Below are 26790 nucleotides of genomic sequence, written 5' to 3'. Positions count from 1 at the left end.
TGCTGGGCTGGATGAAGCACAAGCTGGAATCAAGACTGCTGGGAGAAATATCAATAACCTTAGAAATCCAGATGACACCACCCTCATAGCAGAAAGTGAAGAGGAACTAAAGAGGCTCTTGATGAAAGTGAAAGAGGAGAGTGAAAAAGATGGCTTAAAATTCAACATTCAGAAAACTAAGATCATGGCATCCAGTCCCATCACTTCATGGCAAATAGATGGGGAAATAGTGACAGACTTTATTTTCTTGGGCTCCAAAATCACTGCAGATGGTGACTGCAGCCATGAAATTAAAAGATGCTTGCTTCTTGGAAGCAAACCTAGACAGCATATTAAAAAGCAGAGACATTACTTTGTGGACAAAGGTCTATATAGTCAAATGGCACCCCACTCCAGTACTCTTGCCTGGAAAATCCCATGGATGGAGGAGCCTGGTAGGCTGCAGTCCATGGGGTCGCTAAGAGTCGGACAGGACTAAGTGACTTCACTTTCATGCATTGGAGAAGGAAATGGCAACCCACTCCAGCGTTCTTGCCCGGAGAATCCCAGGGATGGGGAGCCTGGTGGCTGCCGTCTATGGGGTCACACAGAGTCGGACACGACTGAAGTGACTTAGCAGTAGCAGCAAGGATGTGAGAATTGGACCATAAAGAAAGCTGAGCGCCAAAGAATTGATGCTTTTGAACTGTGGTGTTGGAGAAGACTCTTCCCTTGGACTGCAAGGAGATCAAACCAGTCAATCCTCATGGAAATCAGTCCTGAATATTCATTGGAAGGACTGATGCTGAAGCTGAAGTTCCAATACTTTGGTTTCCTGACAGGAAGAGCTGACTCATTAGAAAAGACCCTATGCTGGGAAAGATTGAAGACAGGAGAAGGGGATGACAGAGGATAAGATGGTTGATGGCATCACCAACTCAATGGACATGAGTTTGAGCAAGCTCCAGGAGATGATGAAGGACAGGGAAGCCTGGCAGGCTGCAGTCCATGGAGTTGCACAGAGTCGGACATGACTGAGAGACTGAACAATAATAATGGATCAACCCATGTGGTAAGGGACTGAGCACCACCTCTGGTCAACAGCCAAAAAAGAAGTGCAGCCCTCAGAGCAACAATTCAATGAGGAACTAAACCCTGCAACAACTACATGAGTAAGCTTGAAAGTGATCCTCCCCAAACTGAGCCTTGAGATAGCTGCAGCTCTGGCCAGCACCTTGACTGCAGCCTTGTAAGAGACCCTGAGCCAGAGGACCCATCAAACCTGCACCTGAAATCTTAACCCACAGAATCTGAGATACTAAATGTGTTGTTTTAAGCTATAAAGTTTTGGAATAATTTCTCTTGCAGCATTAGTTAATGAGTACACCTCCATAGCAGTTGTGTTATGTATACTTAGCTTTTAGATGAGTAGGCAAAGTAGAGTGTTGCTTAATCAATAAATGATGAGGTCAGTTGACCAATGGTCTTGAGTAGCATTGTGTGTGGGGGCCTCTGGCTTTGCCCTCTTCTCCATTTCATTAGTGATTTGGTGGCTTATCCTACAGATGGTGGAGAAAAATCCAGAATCAGAGGGCCCTCAACCAACTGAAACAATGACCAAATTGTTTTGATTGTTGCATGAGCTAAATTCAACTCAACAAAGACTCATTAAGTTTGGTAACAATAGTTTGTGGAGCACTACAGGGAGCTGTAGAAAAGGCCAGAGGCCAAAAGGCCCTGCACCCCAACTGCTATGAAAAGGACTTCAGAGAACATCTGCAGCCCCAGGCCAAAGATAGGATTAAGTCAGGGCTACCAAATAGCACAGAAGTACAAGAGAGAGGCCAGGAGTGATGTCTATCAATCCCCTTAAAAATGAAACAGAATTGCAAGGGATTGAAGGACATTATCAATTGTTGCTCTTTTGTCCTAAGTCACAAAAGTCTTCTTAGAAATGCAGTGACTCAATGAGTCAGCACTTGCTTTTAAGAAGATCCCCAAAGGATCTGTATCTCTAATGAAGTTTGAGAAACTCTGGCCTATATAACTCAGTATAATTTGGAATTTTTTATCTCACGTTTTTAAATTGAAATATAGTTGATTCACAATGTGTTCATTTCTTCTGTACAGCAAAGTGACTCACTTATACACATATATACATTCTTTTTTGTATTCTTTTCCATCATGGTTTATCCCAAGATATTGAATATAGTTCTCTGTGCTATACAGTAGGACCTGGTTGTTTATCCATTCTACATGTAACAGTTTGCATCTACTATTTCATACATAAATTTTATTTTAGATTCCACGTATAAGTGATATCATGTGGTATTAGTCTTTCTCTTTCTCTAGCTGTGGAATTTTTTTTATTTATTTATTTTTTGGCCATGTCATGCAGCTTATGGGATCTTAGTTCCCTAACCAGAGATTGAAACTAGACCATGGCCATGAAAAGCTGGGATCCATGAGGCTACCAGGGAAATCTCTGGAATTTAAACTTTTTACTGTGAGCACATATTCATGCATTACCTGTGTAATTAGAAGATGATTTAAAGAGACTGGATTATGGGATTCCCCTGGTGGTCCAGTGGTTAAGAATCCACCTGCCAGTGCAGACACAAAAATGTAATCGTCGGTCCAGGAAGATCCCACACGCCACATGCTGCAGAGCAACTAAGCCTGTGCACCACAACTACCGAGCCCTTGTGCTGCAGCTACTGAAGCCCGAGCACCTAGAGCCCATGCTCTGCAACGAGAAGCCACTGCAGTGAGAAGCCACTCACTGCAACTAAAGAGTAGTCCCCTACTCACAACTAGAGCAAGCCTGCGTGCAGCAATGAAGACCCAGCACAGCCAAAATTAATAAATACACTCTACGGACTCAACATTAAATATAAATAGATAAATAAAGACACTAGATTATAACGAAGGTGAAAATCCTGAGGAGAGACTGACCCCCTCCACCCCTGGCCTGCACTGGGTGGGAAGGAAGGAGTCTACTGAGGCCAGAAGGTGAGGGCCACATGTAAGGAACAGAGGTGCTTGTCTCCTGAGGAGAGATTCTTGAAAGTGAAGGCAGGAGGGAAATGGCGGGGGGTCCTGAACAAGCCCCCTAGATTTAAAGTTTTGTTTACATTCACTGCAGAAGCCTCGCTTGAAGCAGCTATCTGGCCAGGGTAGATCCTCAGAACCGTGGGCTTGAATAAAGAAAATGTTAAAGGATCTTAAGTCATAGAGGTAATAATAGCTGAATTTCTGCAAACATGTGCCCATCATTCTAAAGACATTGTCCTGACAGCAAGCAGGGAAAAAAGCATTCTTTCAATAATTACCACATTTTCTCTCTTTTCTGATTCCTTTGGACAGGTCTCCTGCAAGAAGCTCATTTCCGGCTGCATGTGATAATGAAAGGATTTTTCTTTCTTCTGATGTTAAATACAAGTAAATTGATTAAATAGGAAACAGCATCTGATTGCTAGGAAGTCAGCGATTCAGACAGTAGGGCATTGGCACCTGGGGATGGGGAAGGGGGACACAACAGGGGAAGCCAGGACAGCCCGGCTGTGCCAAGGACACACTCAAGGGCTGATGGGACTGAGCTCTGCAGGAGAGAGAATTTGCCATCACCTGGTCTAGCCCCACAGTTTATGGATCCAGGGAGGAAAGAGATGCCAGAAGTTGGCTGTGGACCCAAAACTAGAACACAGGGCTCCTTCCCTTCTTCATCTTTCTCAACACCCACCCCCCATTTTCTCTCTCCACCACCACCCTTCTGGCTGCTTCCCCCACCGCCTCCCTTCTTTTTCTGAGTACCCTTTTCAGCATGTATATTTTACTTCAATAAAAAGCTGTGGGGTTGAAGGGGTATTTTGGTTTTGTTGCTGTTTTTAAAGAAACAGCATTGAGTAAGTGAAAGGAAGATATTCAATGTAAGTTTTCAAAACACAGGCAGGAAGATGAGAATTTGCTCTGAAGAATCTGAATTAAGCCACGAGAATTAGGAAGGCTAATAACTGAGAGGGATCTATTCAAAGAAAACTTTCAATAGGAGCTGGGCTTTAAGCTAGGCCTTAAAGAAAACAACTTTAGTGGGTGCAGTAGATAAGCAATGAATTGGAGCACAGTCCTCCAGCCTTATCTTCACAGGCAGTACCATTGACCTCAGGGAGGGATGGGGAGCTGGATAAAGTGTGTATGTGTCCATTCCCATCCTATTCCAGCAGTTCTTTCCCTCTAAGAGACTGAATACACAAAAGGACTGTGGCCAGACCATATATGACCATAGAACTCTCTGCAGTAATCAGCCTGGAAAGCCAGACCACTTCTGCAGCAATCATCCCAGAATCATCAGGTCTTGGATAAAGTGTGCCACCTTCTTCCCAATCCACAACCACCTCTTCCCTCTTTTCCAATTCAGGACCAACCAGAGGAAGCCAAATATGCTCACCAACAAATCATAATAAGATGCCTCTCTTCTAGTTAGCCAACCTCCAGTGTCCCAGGCAAACAACCTCCTGTTATAGCACTTCTGAAGCCTTCCCTTTCTTTCACTCACCATGTTTTCCTAGTCCCTGCCTGTCTTTGATTCCCTCCCTGCCAAATGCAAATGATGGTAGGTGCTTTTGCAAGCTCAGAATGAACAGCCTCTGTTTATTCTCACTTGGATGACCTTGGTTTACCTCCATTATCTCTAACAGCGAGTCTGGACTCAAACTCAAAGTACTCATGAAAGCTGACTCCCAAATCAAATGTAACAAAGATAAACTTTCAATGCCATAGATCAGTTTTATTTCTGTATTTTTTATAGGAATAGAATCACATATTCCATTCCATTCCAGTCAGTATACTGACTTCTTTCTCAGTATCATGTCTGTAAGATATATCCATGCTGTGTGTAGCAATATTTTCATTCAAACTCATTGTTAAAAGACACTTGCTCCTTGGAAGAAAAGCTATTACATTACTTTGCTGACAAAGGTCCATATCATCAAAGCTATGGTTTTTCCAGTAGTCATGTATGGATGTGAGAATCGGACTATAAATAAGGCTGAGCATCGAAGAATTGATGCTTTTGAGCTGTGGTGTTGCAGAAGACTCTTGAGAGTCCCTTGCATTGCAAGGAGATCCAACCAGTCCATCCTAAAGGAAATCAACCCTGAATATTCATTGGAAGGACTGATGGTGAAGCTGAAGCTCCTTGGCCACCTGATACGAAGAACTGACTCATTAGAAAAGACCCTGATGCTGGGAAAGATTGAAGGTGGGAGGAGAAGAGGACAAGAGAGGACAAGATGGTTGGGTGTCATCACCGACTCGATGGATATGAGTTTGAGCAAGCTCCAGGAGATGGTGAAAGACAGGGGAGCCTAGCATGCAGCAGTCCTTAGGGTGGCAGAGTCGGAAAAGACCGAGTGAATGAACAACAACAATATTCTGCTATATGACTTAACCCCAACTTATATATGCATTCTACTATGGATAGGCCTTGTGGATCGGTTCCAGTTTGAGGCTATTATGAACAGTGCAGTTAGAAAAATTCTTGCACATATCTTGGTAGACATGAGCTCTTGTTTCTGTCATGTATACACCCAAGGTAGAATTGCTGGGTCGTAAGTTATACATGTGTTTAGCTTTAGTAGATACTGCCAATTTTCCAACAGGTTTTACTAACTTACATTCCTCCTAAAGTTTAAGAAATTGCTCTGTATTTCCATCAACATGTGATCTTTTATTTTTTCAGCTGTGCTGGGTCTTCGTTCCTTTGCACAGGCTTTCTCCAGCTGTCAGGAGCAGGGGCTCACTGAGGTGCACAGGCTTATCTTGGTAGCTTCTTTTGTGGAGCACAGGCTCTAGGTGCACAGGCTCAGAAGTTGTGGCACACGGGCTTAGTTGCTCTGTGGCATGTGGGATCTTCCTGGACTAGGAACCCATGTGCCCTGCATTGGTAGGTGGATTCTTAACCACTGGACTATCAGGGAGGTCCTCATCAACACTTGATCTTGTCAGACACTTTCATTTTAGCCTTTCTGGTAGGTGTCTGTAAACTTAAAATTTTTCTTGTTCCCTAGAGGCTCTAAGTTTTACTGTTTTCCTGGATTTCATTGTTGTAATTGTTAATAGCACATGACAGTAAAGAATCTGCCTGCAGTGCAGGAGACCCAGGTTCAATCCCTGGGTTGGGAAGATCCCCTGGAGAAGGAAATGGCAACCCACTCCAGTATCCTTGGCCTGGAAAATCTCATGGACAGAGGATCCTTGTGGGCTGCAGTCCATGAGGTCACAAAGAGTAGGGCACGACTGAGTGACTAACATACATACATAATCAAAACAACATTTTTCTCGCCCTCTATCCCACTCTTGCTCATGCTTTTAAGCCACTCACAATTAAATTGAAGACAGTAAGTGATAGAAGGGGGCACTGAAGGTAGGCTTTTTGCTTTATTACTATGTGTCTCCAAGGCCTATCCTCATACTCTGCACTCAGTAGGAGCAAAATAAATATTTGTTGTAAATACATGGAAAAAAAAATGACATGAAAGCCTATTTGTCTCCACCATACTTCCTGGCCTCTGAAGGGTACAATTGACTTACTCAATTTAGGCCTTCGACCTGGCACACGGGAATCCTTTAACAACATCTATTAAACCAAACTGGCCTCCAGAGGACCGGCTTGTGCCTGCTGCCTCGCCTCATGCAGCCTCAGGCCATTGAGTCTGGACACACATATGATTATATTCATATTGTCACAAATCCCCGAGACTATATTAAATTATATATTGAATATTATTATACTATTAGTGCAAGTAGCAGTTCTTGGAACACCAGGAAGAGATGTGTGAAATCTCACCTGAAATGGGGCCCCAGGTTCTGACACCTGATCAGCTGAGGGTCAGGGGCATGGAAAACATCCAACTCAGGCTCAGGGGCCAGTTTTCCCTTGTACTGTCCTCTCTGACCCTTCCTCCCTCTCGGTCTTGCAGATCAGCTATAAATTGGGTCACAATTATATCCCCCTTCATAGGGTCATTGCGAGGACTAAACAAGTTAATCCATGTAAGGCACTTTGCCTAGCACCTGGCATGCAACAAGGTATGGGGAAGTGGCAGCCCTTTTTATTTTTGCTGTTGTTAACAGCAACAGCAGCAGGAGTGAGGAATGCTGAGTGACCATGCCTTGCACCAAATGTGAACTTCATGACCCTGGGCTATAGGGAAAGGGCAGAAAGGGGAGCACAAGGGAGCATGTGCTTTTCACCCATAATGAGTTATCACAGCATAGATTAGCCCGGGGATCCTGAACACTACCATAGTGCACTGGTAGGAAGCAAGGAACCTTAAGGCCTGAATGACTCCATCCCAAGGAGACTCCTATAAGATCAGGAGCCATGCTGTGAAGTTTGAATCTGGCCAAGGATGGGACTTTCTGCCAGATGGAAGGGCTCTGTGAAAGCCTAATGGAGACCCCTAATGCAATGGAGCAAATTGCCATTGGACACACCCATTGGTCCCCACCTCTCTGGGGCAGTAGCCAAACACCTTCAAGGAGCTTGTCAGTGAAGGAAATTCCTCTGGTTATCTCCTCCTAAGACAGAGAACCAGTGCTGCCCATACTCTGAACTGGTTCAAAAGGGATGTCACCTACTGAGGCTAAGAAGACAAGTGGAGAATGCCTTGGGAAAAAAATTTTTACAAGAGGGCCTTGGCTACAAAACCTCCTGTCCTAAGTCTTCCCCTTGACTTTCTGAACTCTTCACTTTCTGACTTACAAAAAGAACTTGTACAAAAAACGAGGGATCAGGCAGGGATGAACAAGACAGGAGTCATAATTTTTTTTTTTTGGCCTTACCCCACGGCATGTGGGGGCTTCCCTGGTGGCTCAGTTGGTAAAGAATCCACCTGCAATGCAGGAGACCCAGGTTTGATCCCTGGGTGGGGAAGATCCCCTGGAGAAGGAAATGGCAACCCACTCCAGTATTCTTGCCTGGAAAATCCCAGGGACAGAGGAGCCTGGCAGGCTACAGTCCATGGGGTCACAAGAGTTGGACACGACTGAAGCAACAGTACATAGCACAATGGGCATATGGAGGGGAGGAGTAATTATTCTATTTTCTATACTTCTGTGTGTCCTTAAAAGTTTTCCACAATAAAAAAGTTTCATAAAATAGACTATGAATAACCCAAGGCCTGAAAAAGTAAAGGGCATACTGCTCTCTGACTAGAAATTCCCCTGAATCAACTAAATCTGAGCATGTCCAACCAAGGAAACAAGGTGAGAATGTGGTATTAGCCTGCTTCCAGTGGGTCATCAAGCGAAGTTGGCAGGTGTTTCCCAGGGCAAGAGAAGCAGTGGTGACTCTTAGGCTTTGAAGGAAATGCTTCAACAGGGGAGAGAAAAGATGGAGAGAGATTTATATGCAGATACCTATTGCCAAGTCTGCCCTAAGTGCTTAGGGCCCTCTGACCTCACCCCTGCTTTTACCCCAAGGTGAAGGTACTTTCCCATCTCCAAGTATAGGTGACTAGACCCCTGTCCGGGGGTAAGGTCCTTCCTCACTCCCTTCGCATCATCCAGGCCACGGTGACCTGCCTGGGTTTCCCTCCTACATGCAATCTCCTGCAACTGAAACCATATTCCAAACCCAGGACTCTTAAGATCTGACGCATCTCATCAACTACCCCAAGCCCTCTCCTTGCCAACAGCCAATCCCAATCCTGCCTGAAGTTGGCATTTTAGTTACAACAGCCAAAATAGGAATGCTACACAATGCAGGCTAAGTCAGGGCTTCTGGGCAGCATAATTTGAAAAGTGCCAGGACAGTCCCTGAAGGTTTCCTACACACCTTATCTACAGATCTCTCCAAAACAGCTGGTCACTCTGTTTGAAATCCTGCAATTTAAGAAGCATTCTTTGGGTTTACAAACTGCTTTCTGGAGATACTTTTTTCCAAAGCTATCTTGGGAGGATAACACATTAAAACCAATACCTGTTCATGAATTGTTCACTGATCTAGGTACCCAGGAAGAAGGAGCCCAGAAGGCTGGTTAAGAGTAAAGGTGACACGTAGTGGTCGCAGACAGCTTCACTAGGGACCATTCCTGGCTTCAGGGTACAGGTGGTTCAGTCTGGAGAGAGGGCTGAAGATAAGTTCAGAGGCAGAGGTAGAAGCCATTAGGTTGCTGAACTCCCTGAGGGCAGTACAAAGAAAGACTGTAGTAGCCAAAGCAGGGTGCAGGACTCTGCAGACTGACAGCTTGGGGGTGGGCCACAGTGACCCCCTAACTCTTATGTCTCCCTAGAGCTCTAGTCCCTATCCCTTCCAGAGCCCAGAAATGAAGGTAGCTCCTGAGGCTCCTGTGCCTGGCCCTTGTCCAGCAATGGCTGCCTGGAAAGCACCCACAAGGATATCCTTCAATCCATCTGGCTGCTGCAGGGGGCACCCTAGCCCCAACCCTGCACAGATGCCCCAGTAGACATGTCTCCCTCCTCACTCCCCAACAATCCCCAATGCATGGAACAAAGTAAGGGATAAATATGAAAGGGGCATAGGCAGGAGGGGCTGGGTCTGCTTCTAAATGTGTGGTTAAGTGCTCCAGCCCCTCCACATTTGAATAGTGACAAAACCAACATGCATGCAAACTTCAGTAAGTAAAATGCCAGGAACCATTCTAAGGTTTATACAGATAAACTAATTTAATCCTCACAATATTAGGACATGTATATCTATATAATTTTACTATTCATACCAATTATACAGGTGAGAAAACGGAGGCATAGAGAGATTAACTCCTTGCCCAAGAGCACAGAGTTAGTAAGAGACAGAACAGGGCCTAACTTACCCTACACTGCAGCAGTGCATACTTAAACCCACTGGGCACTCTGCCTCTCATGCCCTCATCTCTACCTGGCTAGGCAGGGAAAGGTGAGGGGAGCATTTAGCAGCCTCCTGCTTTGGACCACGCACTTGACAAAGATCCATAGGCTCCAATCTCAGGAGAATTCAGTGAAGGATGAGATGCAATCCTCATTGTCCACATGTGTAAGCAAGACCAGAGAAGTCTGATTATCTGCCAAGGCCACACAGCCCACAAAGAGGTGGAGCTGAAATCCAAACCTTGGCCTGAGCTCTGTCCTGCACGTTCTCCCTCTCCAACCCCCATAGGGAGCTGAAGAGAACAGAGACTGGGATGAGGAGGCTGGAGAGGGGCTCTTTAGGTGCTCCTCACGTCTAGCACATGATCAGGCTTCCCATGGGGGTCCGTGGGACTCTCTGGACCTCCTCCCATCCTTGTGTGGTAGGGAGGGGAACCAGACAGACAGGGGACTAAGTCCTTAAAAATGAGTAGCAGCTCCCTACTGCTCTGCAGGGGGCTACTGGGCCACTGGGGGCTACAGCGATGTCCCCTACCCCATCTATTGGTTGCAGGGACCAGGCAGGATGGGGAAGGTTTCTGACCCACTGTGGTCCCCAGTGGCACCTCCTGATCCTTGCACTTGGGTAAAGAGGGATAAGGCCTAGACAGGAGCACCTTCTCCAGGGATTAAGGGCAACAACCAGATGGCCAGCTGGGTGAGGACTGGAGCACCAGGAGCAGCCCAGGGACCGGTAAGCCAAGGATGGTGGGGGAGCCACCAAGGGCATGAGATGGGACAGAAATACTGCCCCCAAGGACTAGGCCTGTGGCCCCCTGCCTCCCATCTGACCCAGCTTCTGCCAGCCCTGAAAAAAGGGTCAAGGATGGTGAGACAGCTCGGCTCTGTGACTCAGGCAGATGTACCATGGGAAAGAGAGAAGATGAACAGCAAGAAGGACCCAGGAGCTTCACTGGGGTAGGCGCCGCCGGTACAGTGAAGCCAGGAGCACTAGAAGTGCCCCGGCCATGGCCACCCCGAGCCACGAAGCCCAGGGCATGGTCCTGACCACAGGCAATTCCTTCAGTTCATCCTCTTCCGGGGTAGTGTATGTCCCGGGGCTGTCCCCCAGGAGGGAGGTGCTGGGGTTCTCATGGATCCTAATGGTGTCTTCCGACACATACTCATTCTCCTCGGGGGCATTGTCAGGCCCTATGCCCAAGGAGTTACTGTGGCTGATGGCGAGATCCGCGGAGCAGACTGAGAACGGCTGGCTGTCCATCCTAGATACCAGCCTGCCAGGCTTGCTCAGCTCCAGCTCTGAGCCACAGCAGTCAGAGCTGCTGTCTGGCCAGAGTGATGTGCCTCCAGTGGCAGTGCCTGTGGGCACTGGTGATGCTGGAGTCTCCTGGGAAAGAAAGGAGGAACTAGAGGGACTGAGGATGGTAGGGTACAAGCCAGGTTGGGTAGCCCCACTCCCAGGACAGGCCAAAAACTGACACCCCAACCCCTCAGTAGCCAGCCCACAGTGCCAAAAGGCAATCGTCTCTTGGGGACTCAACTCACTGATGGTGCAGGAAGACAGTTGGGGAAGAGGGGACTAAGGCCTTGCAGGAGCATCAGTGGTGAGACTTCCTCCAGGGCTGAGAGCTCTACTCACTGGCCTGCTTCTGAGCTCACTTCTACCCCCAGGGAACCGTTGGTCATGTGTGGTCTACTCTACTTTGACTTTCTGCCTGGGCTTGATGGCCATGAAGCAGCCACAGGGTCAGAGGTTGGGCCATAGACTTGGTTCCGCCAGGCAGACAGCAGCAGTAGGGTTAGATAAGCAGGCTCAGAGGCAACTGTGGAGGCTACTAGGTCAGAGTAGATGGGCCGGGACTAGAGTTTATAAAACCTTGGTCATGGGGGGGCAAGCCAGATATCCCAGCAGTGAAGAGCAAGGTGTTGAGGCAAATAGGAATGTTTCTTCATCTGCAAAATAACACTGCTGAGTTTAAAGGGGAGCCATGAGCTCTAAATGGGTTAATGCACATAACCAGCAGAGGTGGTCTAGCAAGCCTGACCCTCCTGAACCATCCACACTTGATTATTATTATTCTAAAGAATAGGGTGTTAGGTCTGGATGAGATTGGGTCTCAGTTCTCCCTATTCCCTCAAAAAGCAGGATTTTTTGATCCTGATCCCCGGATCAGCCCTGGATCAGGCTGGAGTCAGAATGGAGACTGAGAGGGGCTGGAGGGAATGGCTTGGATCACTGCTAGGAGGGGTAAGAACTCACCTTCACGAGTCTATTGCTGCTCCTGATGGTGAGCCTTGTGTTGGCAGGCACCTTACTGGGCACTGTGCTTGCAGGTATCCTGTGGTCAGGTATCCCACTAGTAGGCACTTTGGGTGGCACCATGCCAGAACGCACTGAGTTGATGGGCAATCTGGATGGTGCTAGATTGGTGGGCACTGCACCAGGGGGCTTCAAGCTGGTGGGCAACTTGGAAGGCACTGAGCTGCCAAATGCTGAGTTGGTGGGCACCCTGGAGGGCACTGTGCTGGCAGCCATAGGGTTGTTGGGCACCCCTGCCCCACTGGAGCAGATGGTACCTTCAGTCTGGTCACCAGCACCTCCTGCAGAGGTCAAGCCAGTGGAGGAGGAGGAGGTGCCAACAGATGGAGCTGACACCGGGGGTCCAGGCAAGCGGCTTGCCCTGGGGGTAGAACGGGCCAAGGGCTGGAAGGAGACAGTCGGAGACACAGGCCCACGGAGTGATGTGGAACTGGAGACCACGCCTGCAGTTGGTGAAAGAAAATGAGAAACACAAACCCACGGGAGTGTTATCCTTGGATCAGAGGGATAGAGAAGGGTCTCTCTGTCCCAACTCACACCATCCCTACTGCATCCAACCTCCCACCCACGGAGGAGTCTCCAGTCCCTTTAGTCACTGATCCCAGGGCTGAAGGCATAATGGTTGCAGACAAATCCTTGGTCCTGTCCCTCCTCGGTCTCTGACCTGTTGTCTCGCAAGAGCAAAGTGATCCCTCCCTCTAACAGGGTCTAGGAGCCTGAAAATCATTATTAGTTTTCCTCTCTGTATTTTTTTCTCCTGCCTGGGACACCCTCCTTTCTCTTGTCGGCCTCTTTCAACCTCTCCTTAGACTAGCAGAATCCTGGATGTTTCTCCCATTGCCATCTTTCTTCTCAGCAGGAACAATCAGAGGCCAGGGCAAGGGGCAGCAGGATGGCTCAAGCAGAAGAGCTCACCCCAGTCATATGGCACCAGAGGCCCATATGGTGCCCCCCTTCTAGGAGGCCTGAGGGCTTGCGGGTGCGGGGACAAAACCATCCCTGGGAAGAGGGCCTGAACTGGGGGAAGCAGGAGGGAGTAGGTGGTGATAGTCCATAAAGGCAGTTATATAAGGATTTGCCACGGAACTCTGAAAACACACATGCCAGGCCCTACATCTGACAAAGGTCAGGGGTGATTCTGATGTCCACCCCACCCCTACCCCAAATCTACCACCATAACGTCTCATGGGACCTGTGTCCATACTTCTACTGAAATCAAAGTGCCCTTTGTCTCCCTGGTCCACAGCAATATTTTCTGAAAAGGTGTTTCACAGCAGGCTGGCGCTGCCAAGTGCAAAAGGATGCTTGAGATAGAGTGACAGGAGCATGGAACACTAAGGATGGCTTCTCTGAACCTTTAACTTCTCGTGTGCCTTGTGGCTGTTCCATGGGCACTGGGGGCTGGCTGGGTACCAATGTTATGTGGAACTCAATTTAGGAAATATGCCAGCCTTAAAGATCAGAGTAGACAGTATTAGACTCCTGAGACGTCTGATGTGAGGGTCCAGGCACTTGAATGATGAAGAATATACTTCCTCTGGAGATTGAAATGTTTGAGTGATTTGCTGGGAGCTGGAGACCCCTTTGGGATGGGGTAATGCTCCCTGCCAACAGCTGGCCCAGCCCTGTACTCTCCTTACACTGTCCTCTAGGTCCTGGCGCATCCCTTATATAGTCCCTTAGGCATAGTGCAGACATGGCCCTAATTCACTTCTACCTGTATCCATGCCCTCTGCAATGTGACCTTATCAGTCCTCTCATCGAGGGATGGAGTTTATCTTTCTACTCCTTGATGCTGGGCTGGCCTGGTAATTTGCTTTATCCCACAGAAAGAAGCAGGAAGAAAACCGCATCAGTTTTGAACCTATGACCCAGGAGTCCTCTCTCCCTCTCTCAGAACAGAGCTCGGCTCAGGTATATGAAATGGGCTTGTTTACTGGGAGACGAGAGGTTCATGGAAGAGAACCGAGATGCTCCAGCCAAGAGCCATAAACAACTTATATGTAAACTGATGTGTATACAAGAGGGAATTCAGCCCAGCCGAGCCAGCCCAAATTGCTGACCCACACAATCACGAGCTGAATAAACAGTTGTTATTTTAAGCTACCAAATTCTGAGACTGTATGTTACAAGCAGATACTAATCAATATGTCCTCTGAGGAAGGTTGCTCCCTGGGGAATACCACCTTTGCCTCCTGTCCAAGAAAGCCAGAGGGATAACCCTCTTACCCTCACTGGGAGGTCAGAAAGGCACTATAATTTCAGAGTCCGTGCATACCTGCTGTGTGGGTATTGCCCAGTTCTGTGTCTTGCTCCTGATGTACACTGGAGGTCAGAGTGCTGAGGGCCACCGTGTCAGACAAGGGCTCCAGGGGGCCACCCAGCCTCTTCAGGACAGCCCCAGAATGGGATGCTTGTGGGGCTTTCTCTGAATTCTGCAAGAGGGAATATAGGAATAAGGCAGTCGCTTCTTCCAGGAGCTGGCAAAGGGCAACTTATGCTTGAGACAGCTCCTACAGGCCACAGTCCATGCCACAGAGCACAGGACCAAGGAAGCCTTTACCTCGGCCTTGGCCATTGCCAGAACATCTGTCTACAGGTGACTGTGAATCTCCTTCATAGAAAATCATCGTACGGGAGAGTCTCTACTCATCTGTCTGGCCCTAAAGAAAAGTCTCCCTCTCTGGGGCCACTGCACAGACCCTTTCTCAGGCTTCAAGTTCATGATTTGGTGTCTCCTGGACATCTAACTGCCCAGTCATCATATCCCAATAGAATCAGACATATTTCCCCAAAACTTGGCTTTACTGGTGATGATTACAGCTCCAACTATCCATCTCTTACCCCACCACCTCCTGCTCCCTCACTCCCCCCTATCCGGTCATACCCTGATCCCTTGACTCAGCTCAACATCTCAAATGGACCATTGCAAAGACCTCAAAATTGTGACCTCACAGCTGACTGATGACAGAGGGGTGAGGCTGCCATGTGGTGAAGACCTGGTCAACAGTCTGGCAGCTGGTCTGGGGCAGATGCACATTGTTCTGAGCAGAGTTTAGGCAGGATCTGTGAGGGGCTTCCAGAAGGCTGGGTGGGCAGAAGCAAAAAGACAGGAACACAAAAGCAAGAGGTGTGTGGACGCACCTCTCCCAGGGACTCTGGTGGCTGGGTATCCTGGACAGGCATAGGGTAACTTGGCTCGTACTCTGTGTGGCCATTGTCAGGGATGCTGGGGGCCACAGCAGGTGTGGAGGGCCTTGGAATCTCAGCAGGAATTGATGGTGGCTCCAGTGGGGCTGGAGGGTGGTTTGGACTCCCTGAAGGATAAAGATAAAGTAAAGTCAAGGAGGAACTGGAGACTCTCAGGGACAGGAGAGGCCTGGGTGCTCCCAGGTCATGGTTATCAGTTTCCCCACAGCATCAACAGCTACCCTGAGGTGGAAGGCATCCCTCAGGGGAGACCCGTGTCACCAAGTGGAAGGCAGGTACTAGAGGGAGAGTGGAGATGGAGAGGGCAAGGAGTGGTAGAGGCAGGAGACGGGAGAGCGCGGGGGGCGCCTCAGAAGCCTCTCACCACCCTGCCTGTATCAGCAGTCACCACTTCTCTGTCCCCAGGCATTCTGGACACAGTGGCTTTCTTCTCCTCCTTGTGGGTGGCTTTCACCACTAACTGACCCTTGACCTAAAGCTGCTTCCTTAACCCCTCCCCTTGGCCCCCACCAACCATGCCTGGTCCTACCACAGCTGTTTGTGTCTGGGGAAATCACAAATTGTTAATCTCCACAAATGAAGAGATGAGTTAGGAAGGAAGGAAAGAAGTGGGGTGGGGAGAAAGAAAGGCAAACATGGTGATATTTTTAAGGATGTGGATCTGAGTAGTGTGTCAGGAATTGTCTCTATCTGAAATATAGACAGGTCTTGTGTGAGTTTTCTTCCTGCCTCAGGCCCTGAGACCCTGGCCCCAGTGGACCCCCTCTGAGTACTTGGCTTGGCAGGGAGCACTGAGAGCGCAAGGAGGGATAGTGGGGCAACTGGGGGTTGGAGGGAGTGGGTGGTTAGGAGGCTCTAGGGGAAACGAGGGGGAGGGGAGGAGATGAGGGGAAAGGAAGGAAAAAGCCCATGAGGAGGAAAGCAGAGACAGTCATGGGATGGGGAGAGAAGAGATGAATAGAGAGAAGGAAGGTGAACACGGGAGAGGAGACAGGAGGAAGTGAGAAAAGCGTAGCAGGCAAACATCATAGCTGCAAAAATTAGAGGAGGCTGCATTTGCTGGGCACGTGGAAGGTGCCAGCTCCTGCTAAGTGCTCAACATGTCATCATCCTGTGGTTTTCACAGCAGCCCTACAAGCTAGACGTTGGCATTAGTCCCATTTTACAGAGAAGACTGAGACTTAGGGAATGAAGAGGCTTGGTCAAAGGGTTAATAAAGATTAATAAGTCGCTAAGTAGGGATCTACACTCAGGTTTGCCCACTGCCCAGGAGTGATGGGAGAGAGGGTGACAGAGGAAGACAGCAGGTATAGGGTAAGGGGAGAGGGACAGCAAAGGCCAGGGGAATCAGAGAGGAGTTCCAGAAGAAGGGCCAGGGCAGGTAGCTCACGTGGCAGGTTGCTTTGGTAGACATGGGCCACTTCATCAGCGAGAACAGTGTGCTCACAGGCCCTCAGTGCCCGGATGAAGGAATCCACCCAGCCGTTCCTCCGCCGAAGACTGTCGAAGAGGTTCCAGAGGGTGCCCTGGTTCCCCCAGCGGTCAAAGTGGGCCCGAAGTCGGTCCTGAAAGACACAGCCCCGCCACCCAGATCAAGTCAGGTAGCCCTGACCCCCTCCCACAGCTACAAGTGGAGGTACCTAGAAAGCTACAAGAGGGAGGCAGCCATCTGAAGCTGGGTCAGAGCCCAGGACAAGGCCAGAGTTTTGAGCCCAAGTTCCCAGATCCAGGAAATAGGTCTTTACTGTGTCCCAGGCTCTCTTCTCAGGGCTTTGCGTGAATTGTCTTATTTAATGCTATTATTATCCCTACTCAACTGATGAGGAAACTTGAGGCTTAGCACATACAAACAAGTGACCAGATAACAGAAATCCACAGAATACATTTACAGCAGAACTAAATGATAAGGAATTCCTGCAAACACCAAAATACAAGAGAAAGGAGCCAAACTCCACCATCCACAAACTCAAATACCACCAGCATCTGCATGCAGGAAGCTGAAGGAGGCCTCGGGGTTCAATGTGGAGACAGCTAAAACTGGGAGGGGCTGGGCTCACCTCACTAGGAGCCCGCAGAAGTGCCAAAAGGGCTAGCACCATCTGGCTCCCAAGGACTCTGAAAGCTGAGCCCTGGGACTCTGCCAGAATGGGTCCCATGACCAGGAGAAAGGAATTGAGACTAAGCAGGAAGAAGGACAAGAGATGGAGAAGGTTCCAGTGAAAGCGAGTAAGGGGCCCCGAGCCCAGAAATCTCAGTGCTATATTTTGGAGCACTATACCAAAACAACACAAGAACCTCAGTGGGGTTGGAAAGGACACCCCGAGCCACACGTCATTCTGAATGTTAGAAAACTGTCAACAATGGGAAGCAGGATACAGACGACAGAGAAGGAAGGAGTTGGTCCTGGCCTGGGAGAAGCTCTGAATTCCACAACCCTGCCCCCAGTCAGTGCCTGGCTGTCGGGCCCTGGCTTACCTGGTCATTTATTGTGAGGCAGGACAGGTGAGGCAGAATATCCAGAACATGAATATTGCAAAAATTGCTGTGATTGTAGCGGATATACTCATAAGTTTTGTCCTCGGCAAACGTCATCACTGTCTGGGTTCTGAACTGGCCCATGAAGGGTGAATGGACTGAGAGGAATAAAGGCTGGAAGAAAGCAGAGCATTCATGGCAACCAGGTTGGGGGTAGGGTTGGACAAAAGGCAATTCTTTCTTTTCCACCTCTTTGGAACATTCACTTTCTTAATCATCCTACTTTATTGCTTATTTTTATTTGGCTGCGTCAGATCTTAGTAACAGCATGTGGGATCTTAGTTCCCCAACAAGGGATAAAACCCGTGAGCCCTGCATTGGAAGGCAGAATCTTAACCACTGGACCACCAAGGAAGTCGCCATCCTACTTTATTATTGTCTTAGTATCAGAGGCCCTCAATGAATTTACTTAAAAACAAACTGATAGGGGAAAAAAAAATCAGATTCAGAAGACCTAGGGCCCAATTCTGCCCATCAGGTTGGTCAGTGTTTGGGAAGAGCTCTGGCTCCTGCCTCATCATCCCCAGGTCTGAATGTGCCCCCAGCTGCTGATAGCAACAGAGCTGCTTCTTTGGAGAATACTGAGAGGGAAGGGGAAGACAGGGAGGAGGGGAAAGAAATGGGGCGGGGGGGGGGGGAGAGGATGCGGAGAACAAGGCACCCAACATAATAATGGGATCAGGCCTATTCCTACCGTGAAGAAAATGCAGTACCAAAGAATTAAGGGGGCTTGCTAGTTAGTAGAAGAACAAAGAACTGAGATCTTTAGGATCTGGGATCAGGTTCTTCCCAGAACTTGACTGCAGGCCCACCATTACATTAAAACTTGCCACGTACATATTTTCAGGGTAGGAGGCTAAGTTCCATTCCTGAGTGTGACTCCAGGAAAGTTATCAGCCTTTCCCAGGTTTATCCTCACCCCTAAAATGGCTCAAGAGGTTGTTCTGAAAATACAGTAGTTCAGTCTTATAAGCCTGAAATTTTAAAATGCCCCAGGGACTTCCCTGGCATAACAGTGGTTAAGACTCCATGCCTCCATTGCAGGGGTCACTGGTGGGAACAAAGATTTCATACGCCACAGGGCGTGGCCACACACACACACACACACACACACATGTGCTCCAAATACAATCAATCGCTGCTGGTTGCTTATGTAGCGCTCACCACAATTTTCAATTTTAGATCTGTTTGTTTGCTTGCTCCCTTTTTTAAAAAAATTTTCTATTTTATTTATTTTTGCTCCTCCAAGCAGCATCAGGGATCTCAGTTCCCCAACTAGGATCCAACCTGCGTCCCCTACAGTGGTAGGAGTCTTAACCATTGGGCCACCAGGGAAGTGCCTGCTTGTTTCTTATTTGTCTTTCTTATGGGAGAGAGCTGCAAGGAATAAGACAGACAATATCTCTGCCATGGAATGGGACAGACAAATCAGTAAAAATATACATAAATAAGGATTTCAGTTAGCAATAAAGGTTATAGAGAAAATAAAGCAGATGAGACAGTCCCTGAAGATGGGGATGCTTCTTGAACTGGAGTGGGGAAGGAAGCCTTTTTGAATTGACATTTGAGCTGAATGGTTCTTGGCCGCAGTATTTTGGGCATAGGACACAGCAAGTTAGAAGTCCTAAGGTGGGAACAAGCTTGACATGTTTAAAGAATAGAAAGTAGACTGGAGTTGTCCAGGTTTAGAAAGCGAGGGGGAGGGGCAGATATCAAGGTCAAGAAGGTTGGGAAGGACTGCTGATGTAGGACATTATAGGAAAGGACTTTGTGTTTTATTTGGAGTGAAACAGGGAGCCGTTGGAGGGTTCTAAGCAGGAAAAGGAGAGGATTTGATTATGTTAAAGACTTCTATGGTGGTTTTAAGGACCCTGAGCTGTGGCGGGATCATGATGGAAGCAGGGAGACAAGTCAGGAGGTCACAGCATGACAGGTATGGCCAGGATGATAACCATGTAGGTGGTGACAGGTGACTGGATTCTGATATTTTGTGGATATGGGAGGTGAAGCAGAGAGAGGAATCAAGGATTACTCCTTAGGCACTGGGTGGATGGAGGGTGTCACTTAGCAAGCCAGAAAATCCGGGGGAGAAGCAGTGGTGTAGAGAAGACTTCAGAACTCCATTTTCAACAAGTGAAGCTTGAGATGCTATCAGATATTCAAAGGGGTTTTCAGGGAGAGAAGTGGGCAGAGGATAGAGGGGGAGACTGGAGTCGAAACATGGGTGTCAAGCTTGGTGAGACCTCTAGGAGACAGTGTTGCAAAATAGAGAGTGCCCAAAAGTTGCTGAGGCTCCCAGTCCCCTGCCCCGTGGGAAATGGTGCAGATGTCCTGCCTACCTGCTGCCCACTGGCCCCATGGCCGCATGCTGCATGACTTCCTTTGCCAACCACAAGTGCTATACCTCTTGTGGGGCGAGAACCAACAACAGAAGTCAAGAGGATCAGGGAGCTCTGAGCCTTCAAGAGAGGAACAGAGAACTCTGTAGTGGTGACCAGATCCCTTCTTCCCTCCCACAGGATCCAGGGAGGCCCCAGGAGAGAGTCAGGTGATACATTCTTCTGCATTCCAACCTCAGCCCTCAAGGCATAGAGTTTGGAAAGTATGGATGTATAAAACAGTCTCAACCAAAAAAAAAGGAAGCTCGTATTTGTTCACACTTACTGAAGGTCTACTATAGGTAAAGTGAAAGTGAAAGTCACTCAGTCATGTCTGACTCTTTGCGACCCCGTGGACTATACAGCCCATGGAATTCTCCAGGCCAGAATACTGGAGTGGGTAGCCTTTCCCTTCTCCAGGGGATCTTCCCAACCCAGGGATTGAACCCAGGTCTCCCGCACTGCAGGCAGATTCTTTACCAGCTGAGCCACAAGGGAAGCCCAAGAACACTGGAGTGGGTAGCCTATCCTTTCTCCAGTGGATCTTCCCCACTCAGGAATCCAACCGGGGTCTCCTGCATTACAGACGGATTCTTTACCAACTGAGCTATCACGTAAGCCCTCTACTATAGGCAGGCACACCCTAATTTCTTTAATTAATTCTTGCCATAATCCTAAGAGGAAAAGTGATGCCAAGTTGTCCAGCTGACCTGTGGCCTAACAGAATTGGAACCCAGGACTTGCTGCCTCATTGCATGTCTCACCATACGTCTTGAGGGCAGAGACCTCTGTGGCAAGTGAGACTCACACAGCCCCCTGCCTTCAAGCCCTCAGAGAGGCGAAGGACACGGCCTGGGTGAGGAGAGGTCGCTGAGTGACAGTGTGCCTAAGACGCAATATTTAGTCCCTTATCTTGTGAGAAATGGAAGTCTTTCGGCCAGGTCTGAGGACGTTTTAGCCCTGCCCTCCACAGGTGCCAGTTCTCAGGTCCTTCCAGATGTTTTTGAGTCCTCAAAATAAGGATGTCAGTTTTGTTTTTTCCAAAGTTTTCCTGGCACCTCCTTCCGGGTCTCAGAGAAGATTGTGCTTGGAGTGTTCTGGAGTGTTCCTGACCGCCGCCGCTAGGAGGGCACCAGAGTCTCAGAGAGCACCCCCCGCACCCCCCACCCCGCCCCCGATCCCGGAAGGGACGAGGCCTCACAACCTCTGCTCGGAATCCAGAATTCCTGGGCCAGGGTCAGGTCCGCCGAGGGCCAAGAGGCTGTTCTAAGGTGTCATCTCCGAGAACAGCCAAGACCCGGGGAGGGCAGCAGTCGCGACCGCTGAGACTGGCGCACCGGGGCTAGGCCTCGCCTTGGGGTCACCCTGGGCCTGCGGATGGCTGGAGGAACTCAGTAACCACAGCCCGTCTCCTTCCGGCCCAACTTTCCCTACAGCCCGGGCAGACGTCCGCGCCACCCACCTCCAGAGCCCCGGGTGCTGGATGCGGCACGCGGAGCTCTCGCTGCCGCGAACCCCGCTGTGCATTAGGACCCGCTGTTTCCAGTACCCCCGCGCCCTAAGCCTCTTGAGCCCCGACGGACTCCGAGTCCCACTCGGCTTCTGCGCCGCGGACCACCTCTCCGAAAGGCGTCCGTGCTCCCTGAGCCCAGAGGACCGAGCTCCTGAGTCGGCGATCTTACCTTGGGTAGCCGCGACCCGGCGACCTGCCTTCAGCTGGGCCTGCTGGGAACCTTCCCCCGCTGGGAGGGAGGAGAGAGGCCAGGACGGCGCGGCCATTGGCCAGACGCGGGGGCGGGGCTTCGCGGCCTGCTGTCGCGGATGGTCAGCATGGGCCGGCACTTGACCTCGCTTGGCAAGCCTGGCGGCGCTGGGCCTGGGATCGGAACTGACCTGGTTTTCTACTGCGTGATCGGAGGGGAAGATGATCTCTCCTTCTTTCGAGCAACTTCCAGGGGGAAGTCTAGGGTCTGGCTAGAAACCAAGTAGAAACCGAGCTGGGCTCAGTCCCAACGCTTCCTACACGAACCTACCCTCCTCCGAGGAATAACGAGGGTTGAGGGCTTTTATGTCTTTCGCTCCTGGACTCACAGGGCCTAGCACACAGTCAGTGCTCAATAAATGTCGGGTGTCACAAGGGTTCGAGTGCTCAACCAAGTGACACCCTTTCTGGGCCTGAGAAGGCAGGATCGGGATGTGTAGGTGTATGCAGATGGAGATGTATGCAGAGCAAGGGCGCCAAGATTGGCTCGCTGTGCACACAGGGTGTGGGCCTTGAATGCTGCGTGGGAAAGGCCTCTAGGCTCAAGGATTTAGGGCGGTACCTCCCGACAGTGCTCGCCCTTCCTCTGCTGGGCCAAAGGACAATTACCGAGTGCCCACTCTGTTCCAGGTACAGACTTAAAGTTTTGTATCTTAGGGCCCATTAAATATTTTCAAAATAACCACATAGAAATTTATTTTTTCCTGTTTTAAAGGGAGATTTAAAGATCTGGGGAAATGTTTGGCAATTTTTAAACATATGCCAACCCTATCACCCAGCAACCTCTCCTGGTTGACCTATGAGTCCACCTAGAAACATGCACTATACTGTTCATGGTGGCTTTATTCACAATAGGCAACTCTGAAAGCAACCCAAACGCCCATCGACAGAAGGGAGAGACAAACCTGGTGTATAGTAGTAGCGAAAAGTAACAAAGGACAAGAACTATTGATACAGACAATAGGATGAATCTTCCCAGGATGAATAGGCACTAAGACTAACCAAGCTAAGTACAAAAAGAACATGCTGTCTGTTCCCAGTCACAAGTAAGATAAGGTTCAAAAACATGCAAAACTCATCTTTATACATAGAATTCATACCACTGGTTACCTCTGGGGAATGCTTAAGGGTTGCATACAAGAGAGCCTTCTGGAGTGATGTAACTATTCAATATCTTGATGTGCTGGTGAGTACCTGGGCTTGCACATATGCAAAAATGCATCAGCTGTACACTTAAGATCGTTACATTTTATATTGTGACTTTAAAAAGAAAGACAACTGAGGGCTAAGAGGTTTGGCTGATCACATCAGTCGCTCAGTCGTGTCCAACTCTTTGCGACCCCATGAATCACAGCATGCCAGGCCTCCCTGTCCATCACCAACTCCCGGAGTTCACTCAGACTCACATCCATCGAGTCAGTGATGCCATCCAGCCATCTCATCCTCTGTCGTCCCCTTCTCCTCCTGCTCCCAATCCCTCCCAGCATCAGAGTCTTTTCCAATGAGTCAACTCTTCGCATGAGCTGGCCAAAGTACTGGAGTTTCAGCTTTAGCATCATTCCTTCCAAAGAAATCCCAGGGCTGAGCTCCTTCAGAATGGACTGGTTGGATCTCCTTGCAGTCCATGGGACTCTCAAGAGTCTTCTCCAACACCACAGTTCAAAAGCATCAATTCTTTGGCGCTCAGCCTTCTTCACAGTCCAACTCTCACATCCATACATGACCACAGGAAAAACCATAGCCTTGACTAGACGGACCTTTGTTGGCAAAGTAATGTCTCTGCTTTTCAATATGCTATCTAGGTTGGTCATAACTTTCCTTCCAAGGAGTAAGCGTCTTTTAATTTCATGGCTGCAGTCACCATCTGCAGTGATTTTGGAGCCCCAAAAAATAAAGTGTGACACTGTTTCCACTGTTTCCCCATCTATTTCCCATGAAGTGGTGGGACCGGATGCCATGATCTTCGTTTTCTGAATGTTGAGCTTTAAGCCAACTTTTTCACTCTCCACTTTCACTTTCATCAAGAGGCTTATTCATACTTAAGGAAAAAAATTCTAACACATGCTATAAAAGGTTGAACTTTGAAGGCATTAGGCTAAGTGAAATAAGCCAGTCACAAAAGGACAACTGTATGATTCCACTTACAGGAGGTATCTGCTGCCGCTGCTGCTAAGTCACTTCAGTCGTGTCCGACTCTGTGCGATCCCGTAGACAGCAGCCCACCAGGCTCCCCCGTCCCTGGGATTCTCCAGGCAAGAACACTGGAGTGGGTTGCCATTTCCTTTTCCAATGCATGAAAGTGAAAAGTGAGAGTGAAGTTGCTCAATCATGTCCGACTCTTAGCAACCCCATGGACTGCAGCCTACCAGGCTCCTCCATCCATGGGATTCTCCAGGCAAGAGTACTGGAGTGGGGTGCCATTGCCTTCTCCAACAGGAGGTATCTAAAGTAGTCAAATTCATAGAATAGAAAGTAGAGTGGTGGTTGCCAGGGTCTTGAAGCATTGGAGAATGGAGAATTGGTGTCTAATGGGTAGAGAGTTTCAGCTGGGGAAGAATAAAAAGTTCTGGAAATGGATGGTGGAATGCATAAAATGTAAATGTACTTAATACTACAGAACTTTATAATTAAAAATGGTTAAAATGGTAAATTTGACATTACATATATTTTGTCACACACACAAAAATCCAGATCTAGGTGGTTTCATGCCACCTTTGTCAGGGAACCAAAAGGGCACAACATCACATCTGTGGTATTTTTACTAAAACTTATAATCTGAAGTGAATTATGAGGAAACAGTAAACAACCCAAAATAACATCCAACAGCTCTCCAATACAATACAGTAGCCAGTTGCCACTATTAAATAAAATTAATGGTGGCTCAGCTGGTAAAGAATCTGCCTGCAATGCAGGAGACCCCAGTTCAATCCCTCCCTGGGTTGGGAAGATCCCCTGGAGAAGGGAACGAATACCCACTCCAGTATTCTGGCCTGGAGAATTCCATGGACTGTATAGTCCATTGGGTCACAGAGTCGAACAAAATGGAGTGACTTTTACACACACACACACATTTTAATCAAAATTAAATAAAATGTAAAATTCAGTTCCTCAACCCTAATAGCCACATTTCAAATGCTATTTTCACATGGCTAATGGCTATCATATTGGACAGCACAGAGTATTTCTATCATCACAGAGAGTTCTATTAGTTTTTTTTTATTATTATTATTTGTATTGGACAGCACTCATCTACAGAACAACTTTCCAAAGATGTGAAGGCCATGAAAGACACGGAAAGACTGAGGAACTGCTCCAGATTAAAGGAGAATAAAGAGACTGAACAGCTAAAAGCAATGTGGGATTCTTGTTCGGACCCTGAATCTGAAAAAGGACATCAGTGGGACAAATGGACTCTTACGAAGGCCTTTAGATTAATTAATATTCTATTACAGTTAATTTTATGGTCTTGGTCATTGTACTGTGTGGTTACATAAGATATGAACATTTGTATTATTTTTGCAACTGTTCCTAAGTCTGAAATTATTTCAAAATGAAAATTTTAAGTGAAATAAAATTTTAAAATCATCTAGCTGGCTATTTATATTTTATTGTTGATTGCATCCCACCCTATTTCATGAATAGGATTTATTGATCATTTTCCATTTATTAGAGGAAGGGCAAGTCCAGGGAGCATCCTCAGAGGCCCCTTCCCCAGTAAAAGTGGCCCAGGTCTCCAAACCAGTGCTCCAAGAAAGGCTGTGGCTCACATGTGATAAGTCGACAACCACCTAGCTCATGTTTCCCACCAGAGAGCAAAGTCAAACCCAAAGATAAGTCCCAGAGTGCCCCAAAAATGGACATTTTTCATGTCTAAGTCCCTTAAGGGGACTCTCCAAACTGAAAAACAAAATACAATCCTTGCCTTTACAATTTAAAGTAAGTTTTTAAACTGCATTTCTTTAAACTATTTTTTCACACTGTCAACTTTATTGTAAAAAAAATTAATATATGCTTACATATTTAGTATGGAGAAAACCAGAAATATTTGATGAAGAAAATCAAAATTCATATTCATAATGCCACCACCCAGAGAAAATCTGCTGGTGACACTCTGGTGTCTTTTCTTCTAGTATTTTCTCTTCTACAATATGAGACCTCTGAGTCCTCAGTTCTGGAATCACCCTTGCCTCACCTAGCTGCATAGGAAGGACATAAAAGGGTCTGGTATGAATCCACCTTACCTCTCAAGGGTCTCAGGAGAAGGCAGGGGCTTGGTCTGTGTCAGCTTGTGGGTCAGCTCCCTGCTGCAGCCAAGCTCCTCTGGGGCTATCCAGCCCCCTATGGTCAGTATGGCCTCGTCAGGCTCAGGAGATCATGTTGCTCATCCATCACCTGCCACTCAGGGGCTGCCATCCTGCCCTTCCTTTCTGAGAACTACTGACATAAGTTGTTTGGCAACAGACATTTACTTGGAGTTGCGGCAAAAACAGGAAAATGAGTGCATGGGCAGGACATGCCTTTGAAGTTACAAATTGGAGTTCCTAAAATTCATACACATCTCCCAGTGCAGAAGACACTCCCTGGCCCTCCCTGCAGACACATCCCTCCAAGACCCCAGCTTCCTGCCACTCTTTTTAAAAATCAATTTATTATTATTTTTTGGTTGCTTCAGGTCTTAACTGGCATGCAGGATCTTCTTTGCAGTGTGCAGAATCTTCTGTTGTGGTGAGAGCTCT

The 26790-nt window shown here is 48.1% G+C and overlaps 1 protein-coding gene across 20 annotated transcripts; it reads right to left on the bottom strand.

The window, feature by feature from the left end:
* On the bottom strand, positions 1 to 22902 carry MAVS (mitochondrial antiviral signaling protein). 20 transcript variants are annotated; one of them, XR_015139369.1, is made up of 8 exons: positions 21975 to 22100; positions 17855 to 18028; positions 16770 to 16944; positions 15314 to 15486; positions 14448 to 14604; positions 12110 to 12612; positions 2509 to 2582; positions 1 to 1538 (listed from the first exon to the last, which is right to left on the bottom strand). XR_015139369.1 is itself a non-coding variant. In XM_086333371.1 (7 exons), exons 2-7 carry the CDS (start codon positions 17996 to 17998, stop codon positions 2571 to 2573), a joined length of 1164 nt encoding a protein of 387 aa, XP_086189497.1. In that variant the 5' UTR covers positions 17999 to 18028; positions 21975 to 22100; the 3' UTR covers positions 37 to 2570. The 20 variants fall into 20 exon arrangements, 16 of the variants coding, with proteins under 16 accessions (XP_086189497.1, XP_086189495.1, XP_086189494.1 ...); XR_015139367.1 differs by lacking the exon at positions 21975 to 22100 and adding an exon at positions 20254 to 20401; XR_015139368.1 differs by lacking the exons at positions 1 to 1538; positions 2509 to 2582 and adding exons at positions 8058 to 8353; positions 8963 to 9113.
* Positions 22903 to 26790: the final 3888 nt, after the last annotated feature.

The sequence above is a fragment of the Bos grunniens genome, chromosome 13 (assembly GCF_055505025.1).
Source record: "Bos grunniens cultivar Pamir isolate PY7600 chromosome 13, Bosgru_T2T1.0, whole genome shotgun sequence".
Classification (NCBI taxonomy): domain Eukaryota; kingdom Metazoa; phylum Chordata; class Mammalia; order Artiodactyla; family Bovidae; genus Bos; species Bos grunniens.
This window is presented reverse-complemented; position numbering and strand designations above follow the sequence as displayed.